The 21,759-nt window shown below is 42.8% G+C and overlaps 1 protein-coding gene across 1 annotated transcript; it reads right to left on the bottom strand.

Annotated features, from left to right (window-relative positions):
* Positions 1-591: 591 nt before the first annotated feature.
* Positions 592-11,120, bottom strand: LOC110534277 (leucine-rich repeat LGI family member 2). Its single transcript, XM_021619041.2, has 8 exons — positions 10,563-11,120; positions 10,229-10,300; positions 9,460-9,531; positions 9,077-9,148; positions 5,738-5,809; positions 4,661-4,830; positions 3,912-4,076; positions 592-2,377 (listed from the first exon to the last, which is right to left on the bottom strand). The coding sequence occupies exons 1-8, from the start codon at positions 10,742-10,744 to the stop codon at positions 1,542-1,544; spliced, it is 1,641 nt and encodes a 546-aa protein (XP_021474716.1). The 5' UTR covers positions 10,745-11,120; the 3' UTR covers positions 592-1,541.
* Positions 11,121-21,759: the final 10,639 nt, after the last annotated feature.

The following is a 21,759-nucleotide window of genomic DNA, read 5'->3' as shown; positions in this document are numbered from 1 at the left end:
AATATGCCGACATGGAAAGTACATTTTAATGCATTTGTATACGAAATATTGTGTTTTCCTTTTGCCTCAATGCCCTGCAATGTCGGTCTTAAACATAGGGTGGTGCACTTATCACACTCATCTTGAGGTAAATGCGTAGGCTTATAGGCTATATCTACCCTTGTTAATTTATTCAAAGAATATTGACAATGTGTATTATAGGCTATATCTACCCTTGTTAATTTATTCAAAGAATATTGACAATGTGTTGTTGTTTCACAAAGAAAGAAATATAACAGCATAGGCCTACTTGCCTTCCTATTACAACATTGATTGACAACTAATCAAGGAATGGAAGTGGTTTGGAAATTTCTCCACACATTACAATTTCTCTTATTCTCATAACACTAGCTAATACATGTAGCCTAACGATGCACTGATGTCCTCTATTCTTGCAAGCCAGAGATAAATCTGTCACAAAGGCTCAGTGCTGAGAAGGCTACACATCTTAACTTTGCCATCTTAGGCACTTTATCATTGCCACACAGACAAATTCTCAGCATTTGTAAGTGCTAGGTATGCTGTACAGAATAATGGGAACAAAAACAACAGTGCAGTATATTTCCTGTCAGATGCTTTAATTCTATTGCATTTTAAATCCACAAATGTTAAACAATAAATGAAGAACAATTATTTCACGAGGATATTCTTAAAGCCAAATGGAATCTACATTCAATTAATGTTCTTTATGTCTAACTTATATACAGTACATAGATAGATGTGGCTGAAAACACCATTTGTTCAGAACATCAACATTGTACAGAGGTAACATACTGTAGTAGGGCATAGTTAACATGTTGAAGGTAAAGGCAGCAAGGTCATGACACTAAAGACAAGGAATATATGTGTATTATATAAATGAAATTCTAGCTAACTGTACTAATGTAGTACAGCATATAATAAAGCATAATAATAAAGTACAGCATTAAATATACAGAAAGATATGTATCATTATCTTGCATAGGAATTAATACTACATTATTGACATTCTGTTTTGCTATTAGCCAGGCACTGTTCCACCATATAGCTGGCCATCATCAATTTCAGTTCCGTTTTCATTATGTTCAGTAAAGGTATAATAGTTGTTAATGTTTAACAGCTAGCTGTAAATACTGTGCAGTTGCTATAATCATATCCCTGATAAGTCACTGTACAAGACCATTGCAGGTATTGGCAGCCAATTGTTCAGCATGCGGGTTACATTTCACATATTGTCATTGCTTTAATATGATTATTTTGGTTTCACACTTAACAGGGAAATCATTTTACCAATCTATCATTACATTCAATAACAAAATGTTAACAAACGTAAACAAAGAGAAATTCATAGTTTTGCAGAGACTGTCTAAACCATAGTTCATTGCAAATGAAAAAGACTAATTTAAAACACTATATTCATCTTTCATGAAATAAATAAATAATTTACTACTCATGGCCAGGGGTATAAATGTGTCAGAAACAATCATTTGATGGTGTTAGGCACAAATAAAAGCTTTCTAGTTTCACAGGCTTATGTCGACAATAACATGCTCAAAGACCATAGTTTTCCCTTTGAAGCTGGAGGAAAATAAAAAATTACGCCGGTCAGTGGACACCACATTGAAAGAACGTGGAGACTGCACATAGATATCCTTGAACTTAGAGAACATTTTGATCTCCTCATCCCACAAGTAGATCTGTGTGAAGGAGTAATCACTTCCCAGGGCCAAGTAGTGCCTGTCCTTGAATGAAAACGGCTGGAGGACCATAGCGCCACGAGAAGGCAGGGCCTGCACCTCAGTGAACTGCTTGCTTGTCCACTTGAGGACTTTGGAGTCACCGATGTAGCACGTCATGGCCAGGTAGAGCTCCTCGTCCACCCGGAAGGCTTTGACCGCCACCACGTCGTCAACATTTGGGATTTCGTTGTGCAGCTGGAACTTCTGGCTGCTCTTGTTCCAGAGGTAAATGACAGGCGCCTGAGAGCGACTGGCCAAGATGAGGTGGGACTTCCCGTCTAGCTCAACGAACTCGGCGTCCGTATCTCGGAACCACTCGTGGAGGAACTGGTAGGAGTAGAAACCGGTCTCGTTCCGGTCCGTTTGGTCGTTCCACTTGTACAGAGTAGATAGGCCTGCCTTGGAGCTGTCCACAATGATGAAGTACCACTCGCCGGCTATTTGGAACACCTCAATGTCATTGGGTTTGGAGATGTTGAAGACCTCAATGGTTTGGAACTTGGTGAACTTGTTTTGCTGATCATCAAACTTGTAGATGTGGGATCCGCCAAAGAGCTGAGTCACGATTACCAAGACGTGGTTGTCAATCAGAACAGACTTGCATCCAACAACAGACTTTCCTGGAGTAATATTTAAATAATTAGTAATAGTGAAATTATGAATGAGAACAAAATGAAATAAAATATAGTCAAATTATCAAGTCCTATAAGCTCTACCACTACTCATGTGATGGAATAGCTCACTGACCCAGGCCCAGTCTGATGACCTGGAAATTATTCAGAAAAGAGCATGCTACACCATCCTAGGATTGATACTCCCGTTATACTGAGGCACTTGCGATGAAATAACGACACAACTCTGCAAGGATTTTGCTGTCAGCCTCCTAAAATCTAAATTCAAAGACTGGCTACCCCCTGACGAAACAGTGACAGGCAGGAACACCCGCAGCCAAAACCAACTGACTATACCAAAGTCTAGAACTGAACAGTACAAGAGGTCAACCACCCTATATTTCTGCTCATTGATTAAGGAGCCGCTTTAAGATGCAGGACATTTTTTATCAAATGTATTTACTTACACTTTTTATTTTGTTACTCTTATCTTAATATTTTGTATGCTGATTGTATTTCAGTTTATATTGACTGCTATATGAGTGTAATAAAAACTTCAACTTGAAAAGAATGTTTCTCAATATACATTCACACTAGATAAGTTGTTTTAAGGTCCTGGCCAGTCAAATTTGTGATTTCTATTGAATTGTGTGTGGAACAACAAATGTAAACTGAGTGTAAAAAACATTAGGAACACCTTCCTAATATCTGCTCCAGAGTTGCGCAGCGGTCTAAGGCACTGCATCTCTGTGCAAGAGGTATCACTACAGTCTCTGGTTCAAATCCAGACTGCATCACATCCGGCCGTGATTGGGGAGTCCCATAGGGTGTCGTCCAGGTTTGCCCGGGGTAGGCCGTCATTGTAAATAAGAATTTGTTCTTAACTGACTTGTCTGGTTAAATAAAATTTAAAACGTTTTTACAAATGAAAAAAATTGAGTTGTACCCTCCTTTTCCGTAATTCGTTGGGGCCTAAATTCAATTTGTAGGGGCATGGACTACAAGGTGTCGAAAGCATTCCACAGGGAAGCTGGCGCATGTTGACTCCAATGCCTCCCAACCATTCTTGATACACACGGGAAACTGTTGAGTGTGAAAAATCCAGCAGCGTTGCAGTTCTTGGTACACTCAAACCGGAGTGCCTTGCACCTACTACAATACCCCTTTCAAAGGCACTTAAATATTTTGTCTTGCCCATTTACAGTGGTACACATACAATGGTACACATACACAATCCATGTCTCAATTGTGTCAAGGCTTAACAATCTTCTTTAACTTGTCTCCTCCCCTTCATCTACACTAATTGACGTGGATTTAACAGGTGATATCAATAAGGGATCATAGATTTCACCTGGATTCACCTGGTCAGTCTATGTCATGGAAAGAGCATGGAAATGTTTTGTAAACTCAGTGTATGGTACAACTGAAAAACAAAAAAAATGGACGGTGAGATTTCTAGTATATTTAACTAAACAACAAGGATAGGCCTACAATCAATAAACTTGTATTTTATTTTTTAAACAAACACGAAAAGAAAACAAACCTGTGATGTTATCGAAAGGCCTGAAATTCATTTCAATGTGGTCCCATTCCATGACCACACAGCTGTTGTAATTGGGGTCAGCCATCGCCACATAAATGTCCTCCTTATGGGAGAAAATGTCAGCCGACAAAGCCTGGGTTGGAATGGACTGATGATGGACAAAGTCTGTGGGGCAGAAAAGGAACACAACATGATGAACACAACACAAAAATGTGTACAGAGGAGACCCTGATATCCACACAAGGCCACAATAATCTGGCAACTCTCTAATTAAGCTACAACAAATTAGTAATTAAATATAACTTGAATTTGAAGAATTAAAGCCTCCATTGTCCATATTGGTAATTTTTTGTTAATTATTCAACAGCAAAGTACTGATGATGTCCAATACATTATTACAGAAAGTAAAATGTATTTTACCATGTAAGAGTTAAAAAGGTATTTGTGTTGTTACAAGAAATCTGATCAACTGCTGAACAGACAACACATATGGTGTGAAAGGACTGTGTGTCATGAAACCTTTGTGTATCACAATATGTAAATCAAACATGGTTCATAGTATGTAGAGCTACTACAGTATATGTGTAGTATTATTACAGTATCACACAGATGGCAAGTGTGCCTATAAATAAAATGCATAACTGTATATTTGATTCCCCCTCAACACACACACCAAAATTATAATTCTTAAAAGGAGAAATAATATACATTTGTTGGGTGTGACATTTATGTTTGACTGGTTAAATTACCCGTGGAGATACACTCGTCTGGCGGGATGGGAAGGTCGTTCAGGCGTTTGCCCTTCATTTCTATGGGACCTGCGCAGTTGACATCCGATACGGTAGCGTTGGTGTTTTTCAGCCACATCATCAGCCACTTGTTCTCGCAGTCACACTGAAATATGTTGCCTCTCAAATCCCTAACATGTGACAGAGGATGGATGCAGTAACATAAACAAATCCACCAAAAGATAGAATGTGATTACTTAGTAAAAGGCAAAGCTTAGGGCATTCAGAGTTAAAATAATGGGGAACATGTATACCATCCAGTATCCTCACACTGCAAGAAAATAATGTCTGGACTCTAGGGGCTAGTTTCCTGGACACCAATTAAAGGGATAGTTTGGGATTGTTTGGGATTAAACCTAACTCTAACACTTTTTTCAAAACAACCCCTAGTCCCTTTCCTTAGCCCCTTGTGGGTTTTCAGATTTGATGAAACATCATGTTGATTTCACCTATCCAATCTCTCTTCAGATGGACCTAGGGGAAAGGGGCTCAAGGTTGTCTCTGGACCAGGCGTAACATCCCATACACCTTTTCAAATGCCAAAACAACAACACATTATGGGCAAAATTTTGCATGAGCAATTGGCAGTTATGCACAACATTAAATAACGTTTTCAAATTATATTGCACTGCATATTATAAATGTGGAGCTCTACAATGTTTTTCACAGATCTGTGCTCTGTTCTGTGACAAAAATGGCGCCCTGTATGCATGTGGGACTAAGCTTGTCCCTAGTAACAATTTTGTGCACCATTTCTAAATCACTGTCTGGCCAGTGTACGGTACAAAGCACTTAATTATTGAACCTACTAAAAACAAAACATTGAGGTATATACACAAATTGACCATTAACTCTTTAAGCACAAGCAGCATTCTGACTGAAGTAGCTGAGTATAACAACCATTTCCTGTTAATCTCATTAAAAGCCTACTAAGAGCGGGTTGCCAACTGTCAATTAGAGATGTTTGGTGCAGTGTCAGTGCTGCCTCATAGAAACCTGTGGTCCTATAAGTGATTGCTAGCTGTGTTTCTTACTCACAGCTCTAGCAGGGAGTCAAGATCGTGGAAGAGATCCCTTGGCAAAGCCCTCATGTTGTTGTTAGCCAGCGACCTGCGAGAGACAGTGCGGCAGGAGACGGTGAGAAAAATAATGTGTCATCATGGAGAGAGATTCTTGGGTGGAGGATTGAGATGATAAAGATAGTAGAGAATAGAAATGATAGAAATGGTAGAGACAATAGAAATGGTAGATATAAGAGATTGGTAGATCTGATAGAAATGACAGAGGTGGTACAGAGAGATGATCAGGGGAGTGAAATGATAGCGCCGATAGAAATTATTGAAAAATGGAAGAGATGGTAGAAATAGTACAGATGATAGACATGATAGAAAATAGAGATGGTAGAGATTATAAAGATGGAATATAATAGAGATCGAGAGACAATAAAGATGGAAGAGATGGCAGAGACAGGGTCTGTCTGAGTTTAGTGAGGTTTGGACGGGGGGGTTGGGGGGTCAGCAAAAAGTCGATCTATAAACATATAGGCTGAATCTCAAACCAAACACTTGAGTACTTCGAGCACTTACAAGTCAATTGAGTCAATCTAAAAATGCTAGTCTTGAGTCATTGATGGCTCCACTGCGCCCTTTGGAAGCCTCTTTATTGAGTGGGCATCCAACGCCGATTCTTTTTTTTGTGCAACTTTCTAGCTGTCTATCCGAGTATGCGTCTGTGTCTTCCCCAGGTTCTCAGTACCCATGTTTCATAGCAAGTGAGTCATGGTACAAGACAGATCGCAGGAGGCGATTCTCGCAAATGGATTTAGAATTTTTAAATATTGCTAAGTGGCAATTGGGACATGGAGTGCGCATTGTCCCAATGCTCATTTTGGCCAAAACACGAATGATCACTATCGAACACAACACCACTCAATAAAGGACTTAGTGGCCAAGTGTTTGGTTTGAGATTCAGCCATAGCCTATTAGCTATAGAATAAGTCGCAACACATTAACTCACATTAACTCAGCACCAGGATTCAAAACTATAATTGAATGCGTACAAAGGAATTTGTAAGCAGAAAAAGTATTTTATGAACAAAAAGTAAACAAATCATTTTGGGGGGGTTGCAGTTTTACAGATAATTTCCTACAATTCTAAATGTTTTGTCTTTGGATGGGGATAATTTTTTGCAGTTTTAAAGCAATTCTACACATTTTGTCATGACTTATGCCATGCTAATATGATATCTGAGTGGGAGTGACTAACAAAATCAACGGGGGCCCCCTGGAAGTCAGGGCCCCTGGGCCGGGTCGGGAATTCGGCCATGATTACTGCAATTTTATATAGCTGGATAGACTAACTAGACTAATTTACCAATCAAAACTGTTTTAACTGACTTGGGCTAATTGAGTGACTGTCTGTGAGTGACATATAACAAAAGAAAAACTGCCAATTCACAACTAAGTTTCAAAATTGCACCTTGTGTATTCTACTATTCTAACTCTCAGCAGTAAGTTGAGACCTTGACTGAGGTCCTAAAAAATCTCTCTCTATATATACACTACCGTTCCAAAGTTTGGGGTCACTTAGAAATGTCCTTGTTTTTGAAAGAAAAGCACATTTTTGTCCATTAAAATAACATAAAATTGATCAGAAAGGCGGTGTATACATTGTTAATGTTGTAAATGACTATTGTAGCTGGAAACGGCTGATTTTATTTATGGAATATCTACATAGGCGTACAGAGGCCCATTATCAGCAACCATCACTCCTGTGTTCCAATGGCACGTTGTGTTAGCTAATCCAAGGTTATCATTTTAAAATGCTAATTGATCATCAGAAAACCTTTTTTCAATCATATTAGCACAGCTGAAAACTGTTGTGCTGATTAAAGAAGTAATAAAACTGTCCTTCTTTAGACTAGTTGAGTATCAGGAGCATCATCATTTGTGGGTTCGATTACAGGCCAGAAAATGGCTAGAAACAAAGACCTTTCTTCTGAAACTCGTCAGTCATGCTGGCCTTCTAGGCAGAGTTGCAAAGAAAAGGCCATATCTCAGACTGGCCAATAAAAATAAAAGATTAAGATGGGCAAAAGAACACAGACACTGGACAGAGGAACTCTGCCTAGAAGGCCAGCATCCCGGAGTCGCCTCTTCACTGTTGACGTTGAGACTGGTGTTTTGTGGGTACTATTTCATGAAGCTGCCAGTTGAGGACTTTCACGCACTTATCAAGATAATACGTGGTTATCCCTACTGCCTCTGATCTGACAGGCTCACTAAACACAAATGCATAATTTGTAGATTATGTCTGAGTGTTGTAATGTACCCAGACAGGGTGCCGTCTGCTTTGCTTAATATAAGAAATTTGAAATGATTTACACTTTTCATACATAAGTATATTTTATCAATTACATTTACATTTTCAATTATATTTAGCACCAAATACTTTTAGACTTTTACTCAAGTAGTATTTCACTTTTACTTGAGTAACTTTCACTTTTACTTGAGTAATTTTCCATTAAGGTATCGATACTTTTAATGAAGTATGACAATTTGGTTATTTTTCCACCACTAGTCTTTGTGAGACGCAGAGCAGGTGAATGGATGATCTCCCCATGTGTGGTTCCCACCGTGAAGCATGGAGGAGGAGTTGTGATGGGGGTGCTTTGCTGGTGACACTGTCACTGATTTATTTAGTATTCAAGGCACACTTAACCAGCATGGCTACCACAGCGTTCTGCAGCGATACGCCATGGTTTGCGCTTAGTGGGACTATCATTTGTTTTTCAACAGGACAATGACCCAACACACCTCCAGGCTGTGTAAGGGCTATTTGACCAAGAAGGAGAATGATGGAGTGCTGCATCAGATGATATGGCCTTCACAATCACCCGACCTCAACCCAATTGAGATGATTTGGGATGAGTTGGACCACAGAGTGAAGGAACAGCGGCCAACAAGTACTCAGCATATGTGGGAACTCCTTCAAGATTGTTTGAAATTAATTCCAGGTGAATTTGGTTGAGAGAATGCCAAGAGTGTGCAAAGCTGTCATCAAGGCAAAGGGTGGCTACCCTGAATAATCTAAAATATACAATATATTTTTATTTGTTTAATTAACACTTTTTTGGTTACTACATGATTCCATATGTGTTATTTCATTGTTTTGATGTCTTCACTATTATTATACAATGTAGAAAATAGTAGAAATAAAGAAAAACCCTTGAATGAGTAGGTGTGTCCAAACTTTTGACTGGTACTGTATATTTTTTAAATTCTAAACAATTACAGAGGTCCGGGACCTTGGTGCCTTCATATGCAGTTACAGCCCTGGGTAGAATAGAGATGGTAGAAATGGTATCAGCAGACTTACAAATGAGTCACGTCTCGGAGACCTCTGAGGGCATTTTTGGCGATGGTCTCAATCTTGTTGCCTTCTATGAATCTGTTAATCACAAATGTAATAAATTAAGGGAGTAATGATGTTACTCTAGCTGTCTTTTGAGCTTGTTATTCACTTTTAAAAACATCAAGTTACTTATTTTACTAAAGCTAATAACTTTTGGTTTTATATGACACAAATTAAGAAAAAATTATGGCGAATGACAGGTATCACATTACACTAGTGCTCCATAGGACAACCTTAAAATGTGTTTAGACATTGAAGATTAATTCAGATGTTTGTTAATCATACAGTCTCTGCAAAAACAGTTGACTGAGGAGAGGAAGCCAAATTAGTTTGAACCAAATACTCACAAATATTCAAGATGAGGAAGGCCATAGAATGCATCATCTTTGATGGTGGTCAATGAATTTGAATTGAGAAGCCTGAGAAAATAAGAAAAACATGATACGTTTTGGTTCATACTAGCCAAAATTCCATAGCATATTCCACTTTTAACATTTAGAAGGCAAATGTTACACTTATTAAAGATGAAAAAAAAAAATGATTAGCAGCATGGATGCAGTGAGTTGTGTGCGTGTTAGGGCTTGCATTCGTACTCGCGCAAGTGTGTGTGTGTGATTTCAAGTGAAGAATTGAAATGATTACTGTAGTAATCATTTTCATGGCTACATCATAATATCTAGTGAATATCTAGTAATATCATTTAGTGAGTGACGGACCATTTAGTGAGTGACGGACCTTCGATCTGCAAGACACAATGACCAAACAGACTATCGAAGTCATTGAAATACTGTTCATAAATAAGGCAGTTCAGTCTGACACGACTCCCTGCATGTGTCTCTGTCTGATATAGTAATAATTTATGCCATTTAACAGAAAGCGACTTATTCATGCATACATCATGCACACATTGTACGTTTGGGTAGCACCAGGAATTCAAACCACAGCCCTGATTTAGCAAGCGTCATGCTCTACCAACTGAGCCAGGACCACAGCCTCATCAGAATTGCATTTACAGTTAGTGGTGTAGGCCTGCATTGCTGCATCCATGTACAGGTTACTATAAAAACAAAATATTCTTAGGTACTTGCTGAAAATGTAAATTATGTGGCTACGTACAGCAACTGCAGAGATGGCATGAGGGAGAACATGGCCTCTGTAATTTCTGCGAGGGATCCATTTACTATGCTCCTGGTGGAAGATCGACATAATGTTGACAATATGAAACCAGCATTAACCTATTAATATGCTTCAGTTGTCTAAATAGTCTGTAACGAGGAAATCATTGACACAAAAAAGTGGGTTAGGCTACATTTGTAACACTGAAGTCATTACAAACTTCATGTCATTACACAATTCATGCTTGCACGTTTTTCAACATTCCATGTGATAGGCCAACTGTATTTTCCTTTCAACTATGTGTGACGATGAATAAATTGAGGACAATACTCACAGTGAGTTGATGTCATTCGGCATAGTCCGTGGTACACTTGAGGTCCCGACACAGATAATGGTCTCCCTGGAGCACGAGCATCCCGAAGGGCATCGAAAAACCTTTTTAGGTGCAGCTAGACTGGCTTGACCGAGACACAGTATAATCAAATTTATCCATAACCAATGCTTCGAGGCTAACATTTTTTTTTAAATGTATGACAATGGCAGAGAGTGACTTCGATGCAATCCACCTCTATCTCACCGCTCCGTGCCTTGACTACAGCAGTGGACAGAAGAACACCTGACATAAGCAGATTCTGCTGCAGATGCTTCCCGCTAGGCTTCCTAATTTCGCATCCAACGCTATTCAGGAAGATTTCCGGGATTCCAGGCAAGCTACGATCGATTAAAATATTAAAAAAATGTTGATGATAATATCAGTAGTTAGCCTTCTTTCAAAGCTACAATAGGTGAGAAAGTTGGCCCATATGTGCGACAGACTAGTGATTTTTGAAGTCTTGACATGTGCAGCGGAGAAAGGAGACTTTTTTTGTTGTAAAATAGGATTGTAGTGTTCTCAAATAAATTGTCCCCTTTTTTCCCCAACACATAAACCCACGTGTCCGCCATGGCAATATCTGCTTTTTGTCGGGATACGTTTCTCCTTTATAAATAGGCTAAATAGGATACTGTCCGCAATTATGTTACAGCTCCATGTTTAAACTAAACAATTTGTGACCTCTCTTGAATGATTTAGTACATGTCTCGTGATCTCCAATATCTCGCCCTTATATATTTGTTTTGTCTGATGCCTGATTACAACTAAATTCATGGGCCATCCTAGTTGTTCAGGATATGGTTGATTTACAGGTGTAGGATTTTAATTTGACCAATAAGCCTATTGTCGCAGAAAAATAAACCTACAGTAGGCCTAACAGGATTTGAAAGTTTAGTCTATAATGTTGCATGAATCTATTATTTGTCCAAAATTATGCTTAATGAAAAGTGCAATAGCCTGCTAATATAACCGTTGTTATTGCGTGTTTTCAGTGAATTTGTGTAAATCATGAAGCTCATATGCACTTTATTTAATTTTTACTTTAGTGTATTTAGTAAATATTTTCTTAACTCTATTTCTTGAACCGCATTGTTGTTTAATTAAGGGTTTGTAGGAAAACATTTCATGGTAAGGTCTACTACACCTGTTTTATTCGGGACATTGGACAAATAACATTTGATTTGATTTTCCTGCAGTGCAGAAAAAAATCCCAGCAACAAAAGAGTGATCACATTAAGATCCTACACCAGTACAGACGACAAGGAAGGATAACTACAGGAGAGACAGATTCATGTCTAACTCCTAGACTAGCTTCTAAGTCATAAACCCCACCCATATTTACCATTTCTTTTCATAAAATTTTATTTTAAATCTAACCTTAACTGCACTGCTAACCTTATGCCTAACCCTAACCTTAAATTAAGAAGATTTCAATTAAGATCATTTTTGTAGCCAATTTTACTTTATAGCTGTGAATCTCAATTAGTGTCTGTGGAATCTGACTGTGTGGATATACTGTAGAAGCTAGTGTAAACAATGAGGCAGATCCAGCTCAGGTGATGAAGCAATTCCATACTTTTAGAGTACCTTAGATCAAATGTAATAGTTCTACCTCTAGGCCTAGACACATTTTACATTTGAAACCATTGAATACTCTGTATAGGCCTTTAGGGCTGTGGACTTGTTTGCAACTCATCCTTTTGATTTATGACCTCTATATCATAACCTCTGCTAATATAATCTATTGACAACCCTAATGGCATTGTGACTGAATTAGTTAAGATAAGATGCATTAACGATAAGTGTGTACATTAAACATTTATAACAGTAAGTGCTCTGGCTATATCCCCCACACAACACATACAGTTACCTCCCAAATTGTGGAACCATTGATAAAGATTAGCAAAAAGACTGAATAAAATAAATAATTCAAATACTGAGCTCTTAATGTTTACAAACATTTTGAAAATGATATTATTTTTTCACCTAACAATAAGTATTCAGACTCAGTACTTTGTTGAAGAACCTTTGGCAGAAATTACAGCCTCGAGTCTTCTTGGGTATGACGCTACAAGCTTGCCTCACAGATCCTCTCAGGCTCTGTCATGTTGGATGGGGAGCATCGCTGCACAGCTATTTTCAGGTCTCTCCAGAGATGTTTCGATTGTGTTCAAGTCCGGGCTCTGGCTGGTCACTCAAGAACATTCAGAGACTTGTCCCAAAGCCACTCCTGCATTGTCTTGACTGTGTGCTTAGGATCATTGTCCTGTTGGGAGATGAACATTCACCCCAGTCTTAGGTCCTGAGAGCTCTGGAGCAGGTTTTCATCAAGGAATCTGTGCTTTGCTCCATTCATCTTTCCCTCAATCCTGATGATTCTCCTAGTCCCTGCCGCTGAAGCACATCCCCACTGCATGATGCTGCCACCACCATTCTTCGTCGAAGGGATGGTGCCAGGTTTCCTCCAGACGTGACGCTTGGCATTCAGGACAAATAGTTCAATCTTGGTTTCATCAAACCAGTGAATATTGTTTCTCATGGTCTGAGAGTCTTTAGGTGCCTGTTGGCAAACTCCAAGTGGGCTGTCATGTGCCTTTAACTATCAGAAGCTTCTAAAGCCATGACATAATTTTCTTGAATTTTCCAAGCTGTTTAAAAGTACAGTGAACTTAGTGTATGTAAACTTCTGACCCACTGGAATTGTGATACTGTAAACAAAACTATAGTTTTGTTGGAATATTTACTTGTGTCATGCACAGAGTAGATGTCCTTTCCGATTTGCCAAAACTATAGTTTGTTAACAAGAAATTTGTGGAGTGGTTGAAAATTAGTTTTAATGACTCCAACCTAAGTGTATGTAAACTTCTGACTTCAACTGTATGTAAGAATTTTGTTCATCGACTACAGCTAGTGCCTTCCAAGCTCTCCACTAAGCTCAGGTCCCTGGTTCTGAACCCCTCCCTGTGCAACTGGGTCCTGGACTTCCTGACGGGCTTGCCCCAAGTGGTGAAGGGTAGGAAACAACATATCCGCCACGCTGATCCTCAATACGGGGGCTCCACAGAAGTGCGTGCTCCCTGTTCACCCATGACTTTGTGGCCACTCACGTTTCCAATTCAATCATCAAGTTTGCTGACGACACATCAGTGCTAGGCCTGAATAACAATAACAGTGAGACAGCCTACAGGGAGGAGGTGAGAGCCCCCGGCGGAGTGGTGACAAAAAGATAACCTCTACTTCAACGTCAACAAAACAAAGGAGCTGATTGTGGACTACAGGAGACAGTAGAGAAAGCATGCCCCCATCCACATCGACAGGGCCACAGTGGAGAGAGTCAAAAGCTTCAAGTTCCTCGGTGTGCACATCACTCACAACCTGCCCCTCTTCAACCTCAGGAGGCTGAAGAAATTTGGCTTGGAACCTAAGACCCTCACAAACTTCTACAGATGCACCATTGAGAGCATCCTGTCGTGCATCCTGGTACTGCAACTGTAACATCAGAAATCGCAGGGATCTCCAGAGGGTTATGCGGTCATCCCAACGCATCACTGAGGGCACATTGCCTGCCCTCCAGGACATCTACTGCACCTGTGTCACAGGAAGGCCAATAAGATCATCAAGGTCCTCAGCCACCCGAGCCACGGCCTGTTCACCCCACTACCATCTAGAATGTGGAGACAGTACAGGTGCATCAAAGCCCGGGACCAAGAAATTGAGGAACAAATTCTACCTCCAGGCCATCAGACTGTTAAACATTCACCACTAACCTTAGTCACTGTTCTCAACCGGTTACCACCCGCTACTCTACTCAACACCTTAGAGACTGCTGCCCGATGTACATAGAGTCATTGAACACTGGTCACTTTAAAAAATGTTTGTCACGACTTTTGCCGAAGTCGGTCCCTCTCTTTGTTCGGGAGGCGTTTGGCAGTTGACGTCACCAGCTTTCTAGCCACCGCCGATCCATTTTCCATTTGTTCTGTCTTTGTCTTTTTCACACCTGGCTTCACTCAACTAATTACTTGTTTATTATTTAACCCTCTGTTCCCCATGTTGTATTTGTGAGTGATTGTTTATTGTATTTTCGGTCTGTCATGGTGTGCTCGTGATGTTACTTTGTATTTTGATATTTTGAGTAAAAATACGGTGATTACTAATTTCTGCTGTCCTGCGCCTGACTCTCTACACCAGCTACACACAGGACCCTGACCATGTTTACATACTGCTTTCCCCACTTTATATGTCAATATTGTGTTCTAGTCATTGAACACTGGCCACTTTAATAATGTTTCCATACAAAACATATTCCGGTCTCTGACATTGCTCATTCTGATATTTCTTAGTTTTTCTGCATTATGTGTATAATATTGTTATTGTTATCTATTGTTAGGTATTACTGCACTGTTGAAGCTAGAAACACAAGCATTTCACTGCACCTGCGATAACATCTGCAAATCTGTGTACACAACCAATAAAATTTGATTTGATTTGAATAGACTGTACAAAATCCTCTTTGTAGAATATGGTTACCATGCCCATTACAAATAAGACTGGCCAACCTTAATGACTAAGTGAGGGCTAATTGTACTGACATGTGCAATGCGGTTGCATTAGGCTAATGTAGCAATCAAGAGAGAAAAGGACACTGTAGGAAAAGGATGTATTATCTCAGTGAGATAATAGGTCAGCCCGGGGATTCTCTCTCATTACCTCTAGAATATCAACTCTTTCAGCAGAACAACTCAGACAAACTACGTTGCCTTGTGGTTAGTGTCAGCCCTGATATTGGAAGGTTGGGGGTTTGATCCCCATTTGAGTCAGCAAAGACTGATGCCGCTCTGCTTGGCTCTCAGCATTAAGGAGATGGATCGATGATAAGGCCATGAAATAAACTATAGCGTCCGGTTCAGGAGGTGTACTTGTGCATCAAGCTGCCTGAAGCTACAGAAACCATCTCCTGCTCTATGAGCAGTTCTGGCTCTGACAATGCTGCATACCTACTTAAGCAAAACATACCATAAACAACAAACTAAGTCAAGTAAGGCTGTCGTCCAGATGCAGAATTTTTTTAATCGGCAAAGAAATTATACAGATTAGCAATGTCAGGGCAGTTCTTCTGTTATAAATTGTTTTTATAGTGCCTTGCAAAAGTATTCATACCCCTTGGATTTCTTCACATTGTATTGTGTTACAAAGTGGAATTAAAATAGATTTAATTGACATTTTTTGTCAACAATCTACTCAAAATACTCTGTCAAAGTGGGAGAAAAAAAATTCAAACATTTTTTAAAGATTAATAAAGATGTGATAACTATCAGATATGAAGGGAAGACCCAGATGCAGACCACGTCGAATAAACAATAGTTTAATGTTCCAAACAGGGGCAGGCAATAGACAGGTCAAGGCAGGCCGGGGTCAGAAAACCAGAGGTGGGGCAACGGTACTGGATGGATGTTAATTTAGCATTAACACTGGAGTGATAGATATGCAGATGATCATGTGCAAGTAGAGATACTGGGGTGCAAAAGAGGAAGAAGATAAATAACAGTATGGGGATGAGGTAGTTGGATGGGCTATTTGCAGATTGGCTGTGTACAGTGATTGGTAAGCTGCTCTGACAGCTGATGCAGGGGACAAGACCCGGTCACGGAAGCCCGAGAGGCAGCTCCAAAAAACGTTTTTTTTGGGGGTTTAGACCTGAGCCAACTCCCCATGCTTACCGTGGAGAGCATGTGACTGGTCAGGCACCGTGTTATGGGGTGAGGCGCACGGTGTCTCAAGTGAGCATTCACAGGCCGCCGTGCTCTGTGCCAGTGTCCCGCATTTGCCGGGTGGAAGTGGGCATCCAGCCAGAACGGGTTGTGCCAGCTCTGTGCTCGAGACCGCCAGTGCGTCTTCACCGCCCAGTGTATCCGATGCCCGCCCCATGCACCAAGCCTCCAGTGATGATCCATGGCAAGAAGCCTCCAGTAATGATCCATGGCAAGAAGCCTCCAGTGATGATCCATGGCACAAAGCCTCCAGTGATGATCCATGGCAAGAAGCCTCCAGTGGTGATCCATGGCAAGAAGCCTCCAGTGATGATCCATGGCACGAAGCCTCCAGTGATGGTCCATGGCAAGAAGCCTCCAGTGATGATCCATGGCAAGATGCCTCCAGTGATGATCCATGGCATGAAGCCTCCAGTGATGATCCATGGCACGAAGCCTCCAGTGATGATCGATGGCATGAAGCCTCCAGTGATGATCCATGGCAAGAAGCCTCCAGTGATGTTCCATGGCAAGAAGCCTCCAGTGATGATCCATGGCAAGATGCCTCCAGTGATGATCCATGGCACGAAGCCTCCAGTGATGATCCATGGCAAGAAGCCTCCAGTGATGATCTATGGCAAGAAGCCTCCAGTGATGATCCATGGCACGAAGCCACCAATGAGAAGTCATGGCACGAAGCCTCCAACGATGGCCTCCAGTCCGGAGCCTCCAGCGACGGCCTCCAGTCCGGAGCCTCCAGAGACGGTCTACAGTCCGGAGCCTCCAGCGACGTCCTTCAGTCCGGGGCCCGCAACGAGGGAGTCCAGTCCGGGGCCCGCATCGAGGGTGCCCAGTCCGGGGCCCGCAGTGAGGGTGCCCAGTCTAGGGCCCGCAACGAGGGTGCCCAGTCCGGGGCCCGCAACGAGGGTGCCCAGTCCGGGGCCCGCAGCGAGGGTGCCCAGTCCGGGGCCCGCAGTGAGGGTGCCCAGTCCGGGGCCCGCAACGAGGGTGCCCAGTCCGGGGCCCGCAGCGAGGGTCCCCAGTCCGGGGCCCGCAGCGAGGGTGACCAGTCCGGGGCCCGCAACGAGAGTGCCCAGTCCGGGGCCCGCAGTAAGGGTGCCCAGTCCGGGGCCCGCAGCGATGGTCCCCAGTCCGGTGTCGGGGGAAAGGGTCCCCACACCAGAGGCGCCACCAAAGCGGGGTGAGCCAGAGGTGGAGCGGGGTCTGCGTCCCGCACCAGAGCCGTCACCGTGGATAGATGCCCACCCGGACCCTCCCCTGTAGGTTCAGGTTTTGCGGCCGGAGTCCGCACCTTTGGGGGGGGGGGGGGGGGGGGGGGGGGTACTGTCACGCCCTGACCTTAGAGAGCCATTTTAGTTCTCTATTTGGTTAGGTCAGGGTGTGATGTGGGGTGGGCATTTTATTTTTTGTTTTCTATGTTTCTTTATATCTATGTTTTGGCCGGGTATGGTTCTCAATCAGGGCCAGCTGTCTATCGTTGTCTCTGATTTGGAATCATACTTAGGTAGCCCTTTTTCCCTCCTTTCAGTGTGGGTAGTTAACTTTGTTTTTGGCACTTAGCCCTGTAAGCTTCACGGTTGTTCATTTTGTTTCTTGTTTTGTTGGCGTCATTCCACAATAAAAGAAAATGTACGCTCATCACGCTGCACTTTGGTCTACTTCCAACGACGACGTGACAATAAGTCTCCAGCTTCAGTGATTTTTGCAATTCTTTCCAGTCATTGGCAGCAGAGAACTGGTAGGAAAGTAAGTATTGGCTTTGGGGATGATCAGTGAAATATACCTGCTAGAGCGCGTGCTACGGCTGAGTGTTGCTATGATGACCAGTGAGAGCGCCAGCCCAGCTGAGATAAGGTGGTTTGGTGATGAATATGAAGTGAGGGCCAGCCAACGAGAGCATACAGGTTGCAGTGGTGGCTAGTAGATGAGGCTTTGGTGACAAAACGGATGGCACTGTGATAGACTGCGAAGGTGCAGGGATGTCGCAGGGATGCAGCTTAAAGTCCAGGGCAGAATGTTGGGACCCGAACAGCTCCGACATCCAAAGCATCCACCTCCACCACAAACTGACTGATCGGAGCCGTGGTGAAGCGGTGTTTATGGTCCCGGAACACCCAGTCAGCGGCTGTGGAGCACGGAACCTTGGTAGAGGTGAGGGCAGACACAGGGGAGGCCAGAGTGCTGTAACCCTGGATATAGCGGCAATAAAAGTTGGCGGACCCCAGGAAGAGTTGCAGCTGCACCCTGGACGTAGGCTGGGGCCAATCTACCACCGCTTTCACATTCTCGGGATCCATCTTGATGCTCCCAGCAGAGATAATGTAGCCCAGAAAGGGAATGGTGGACCGATGGAACTCACACTTTTCCGCCTTAACAAATAACTGGTTCTCCAGAAGGCGGAAGGGAAGTGGCCCGGGACTTGCTGTCCCGGTGCAGGTTGCGCCAACTTCAGACAGTGCGTGTGGCAGAACGGACTCCAGCCCATGATGGCTAACCCAGCCCATGATGGCTAACCCTAACCCTACACACGTAGGTTGATGGGAGTGGTGTTATGGGTGACCTGACATATAGAGCGCCCGCCCAAAGCTCTAACATCCACGGGAATGGAGAAGGTCTGAGTAGGGATGTTCAGCTCGGAAGCCAGTGTGGCATCCAAAAAGCTCTCATCCTCAATGAGGACCCGGAGAAATTTGGCCTTGTTACCCCACAGCAGAATGACATGAAATGAAATGGGGTGCGAGTGAGGGAAGCAGAAAAGATCCCCATATGTCCCACTAGAGTACTCGCTCCTACTGGTGAGCCTGGTCTTTTACCGGGCACGAGGACACGAAATCACCAAAAGTCCCGCAATACATGCAGCTCCTTGTGCTGATCCGGTGTTGCCGTTCCGCCAGGGACAGCCCAGCCCTGCCTAGTTGCATGGGCTCGGAAAACAGTGCCTCTGCCCTCCTCGGTGACTCTTGAGGAAGGTCGGGGGAATCTTGGGTGCTCTCGGCCACTGGACCATTGTGGACTTCCGGGATGACTCGGAGGCGAGGTGGAATCCCTGGACGTGCAAGAGAAATTGAATTTCCTCTCCATCCGTTGTTCCCGCAATCGCCCATTTATGCAGATGGTCAGAGCGATGAGGGAGTCAAAATCCGTGAGCAAGCTCATCCTTAACATCCTCCGAGACGCGGTGCAGGAACATGTTGAACAGTGCTTCCGGGTTCCACGCTCTCTCCGCTGCCAACGTACGGAAATCCACCACATAGCCGGAGCTGGATTAGCTTCCGGGCAGCTTTCCTCCCGGAGAACTAGGCATCAAAAACTTTCCTCACCTCTCCCACGAACCCCTCCAGGCTCACGCATATGGACGGCTGTTCTTCCCATACAGTGGTAACCCAGGTGAGAGCCCTTCCAGACATCAGGGTGATGAGATAGGCTATTTTGGAGTAATCTGAGGGGATGGAGGAGGGCTGAAACTCGTAAATGAGGGCACACTGAGCTAAAAATGCTAAGAGGTGCTCGGCTCTCCATTGAAGCGTTCCGGAGGAGGTAACCGGGGCTCCCGGGAAAGTGGAGTGGCTGGTGGGGCAGCGCTACTAACCTCCGAGTTTCTGAGGGGCAGTGGGGTTACCACCGTGGCAGGCTGCCCCCCAGATGAACCGTGGAATTGCTCCAGCAGCATGTTCATGGCACTCAGCCAACGTTTGGACTCCCTCCATCAGCCCACAAAGCTGACTCCGAGGCGGGCTCGGAGTCAGGACAGGCAAGGGTCAAAACCAGGAGGGCAAGAAAAGAGAGGGAGTCTTAACAAATCACATAATAAGTTACATGGACTCACTCTGTAAGAAATAATAGGGTTTGACACCCATTACTCTGTCCCCCATACATACAACATGTATAAGGTCCCTCAGTCAAGTATTGAATTTCAAGCACAGATTCAATTACAAAGACCAGGGGAGCGTTTCCTCATAAGCTTCATAAAGAAGGGCAGCGATTAGTACATGGATAACCATAACAAATCAGACATTGAATATCTCTTTAAGCATGGTCAAGTTAATTTATTTTTTATTACATTTTTATTTAAACTTTATTTAACTAGGCAAGTCAGTTAAGAACAAATTCGTATTTACAACGACGGCCTACCAAAAGGCAAAAGGTCTCCCAAAGGGACGGGCGATGAAAGATATAAATATAGGACAAAACACACATCACGATAAGAAAGACACAACAACACTACATAAAGAGGGACCTAAGACAACAACATAGCATGGCAGTAACACATGACAACACAGCATTGCTATCCACACCACAACAATGTTAGCAACACAACATGGAAGCAGCACAACATGGTAGCAGCACAAAACATGGTACAAACATTATTGGGCACAGACAACAGCACAAAGGCAAGAAGGTAGAGACAACAATACATCACGCGAAGCGGCCACAATAATTATGCTGTGGATGATGTATTAAACTACCTAGATACATCAAAGATAGTCTTCCTTCTGAATACAGCTCCAGGACAGGAATTAAACTGTTCAGGAATGTTACCATGAGGCCATTGGTGATTTAAAAAAAGTTACAGAGTTCAATGGCTGTGATGGGAGAAAATGAAGGATGGATCAACAACATTGTAGTGACTCCAAAATAATGGCTTAAATTGCAAATATACAGAACACAAATATTGTATTCTGGTTGGCCCTGTCCAGGGGCCACAGTGTCTCCCGACCCATCCTGTCTCAGCCTCCAGTATTTATGCTGCAATAGTTTATGTGTCGAGAGGCTGTCAGTCTGTTATATCTGGAGTATTTATCCTGTCTTATCCAGTGTCCTGTGTGAATTTAAGTAAGCTCCCTCTATCTCTCTCTCTTATTCTCTTTCTCGCCCTATGACCATGCCTCAGGACTACCTGGCCTGATGACTCCTTGTGGTCCCCAGTCCACCTGGCCGTGCTGCTGCTCCAGTTTCAACTGTTCTGCCTGCGGCTATGGAACCCTGACATGTTCCCCGGACTTGCTACCTTGTAAATAAACTGTGTTCTTAACTGACTTTCCTTGTTAAATTAAATTTAAAAAACAGAAGGCTTTGCATTTAGGCCAAAAAGTGTATTCCTTTACAGTGTTTTTTTTCTTCATACAAGATGCATGTTTTGGAATATTTCAATCAATCAATCAAATGTATTTATAAAGCCCTTTTTACATCAGCCGACGTGCTACCTCTGAATAATCGGCCATGAAAAGCCAACTGACATTTACTCCTGTGGTGCTGACCTGTTGCACCCTCTACAACCACTGTGATTATTATTATTTGACCCTGCTGGTCATCTATGAACGTTTGAACATCTTGGCCATGTTCTGTTATAATCTCCACCCGGCACAGCCAGAAGAGGACTGGCCAAC

This window comes from Oncorhynchus mykiss, chromosome 10 (assembly GCF_013265735.2).
Source record: "Oncorhynchus mykiss isolate Arlee chromosome 10, USDA_OmykA_1.1, whole genome shotgun sequence".
Lineage (NCBI taxonomy): Eukaryota > Metazoa > Chordata > Actinopteri > Salmoniformes > Salmonidae > Oncorhynchus > Oncorhynchus mykiss.
The sequence above is the reverse complement of the archived record's forward strand: the minus strand, read 5'-3'. Positions and strand labels throughout refer to the sequence as shown.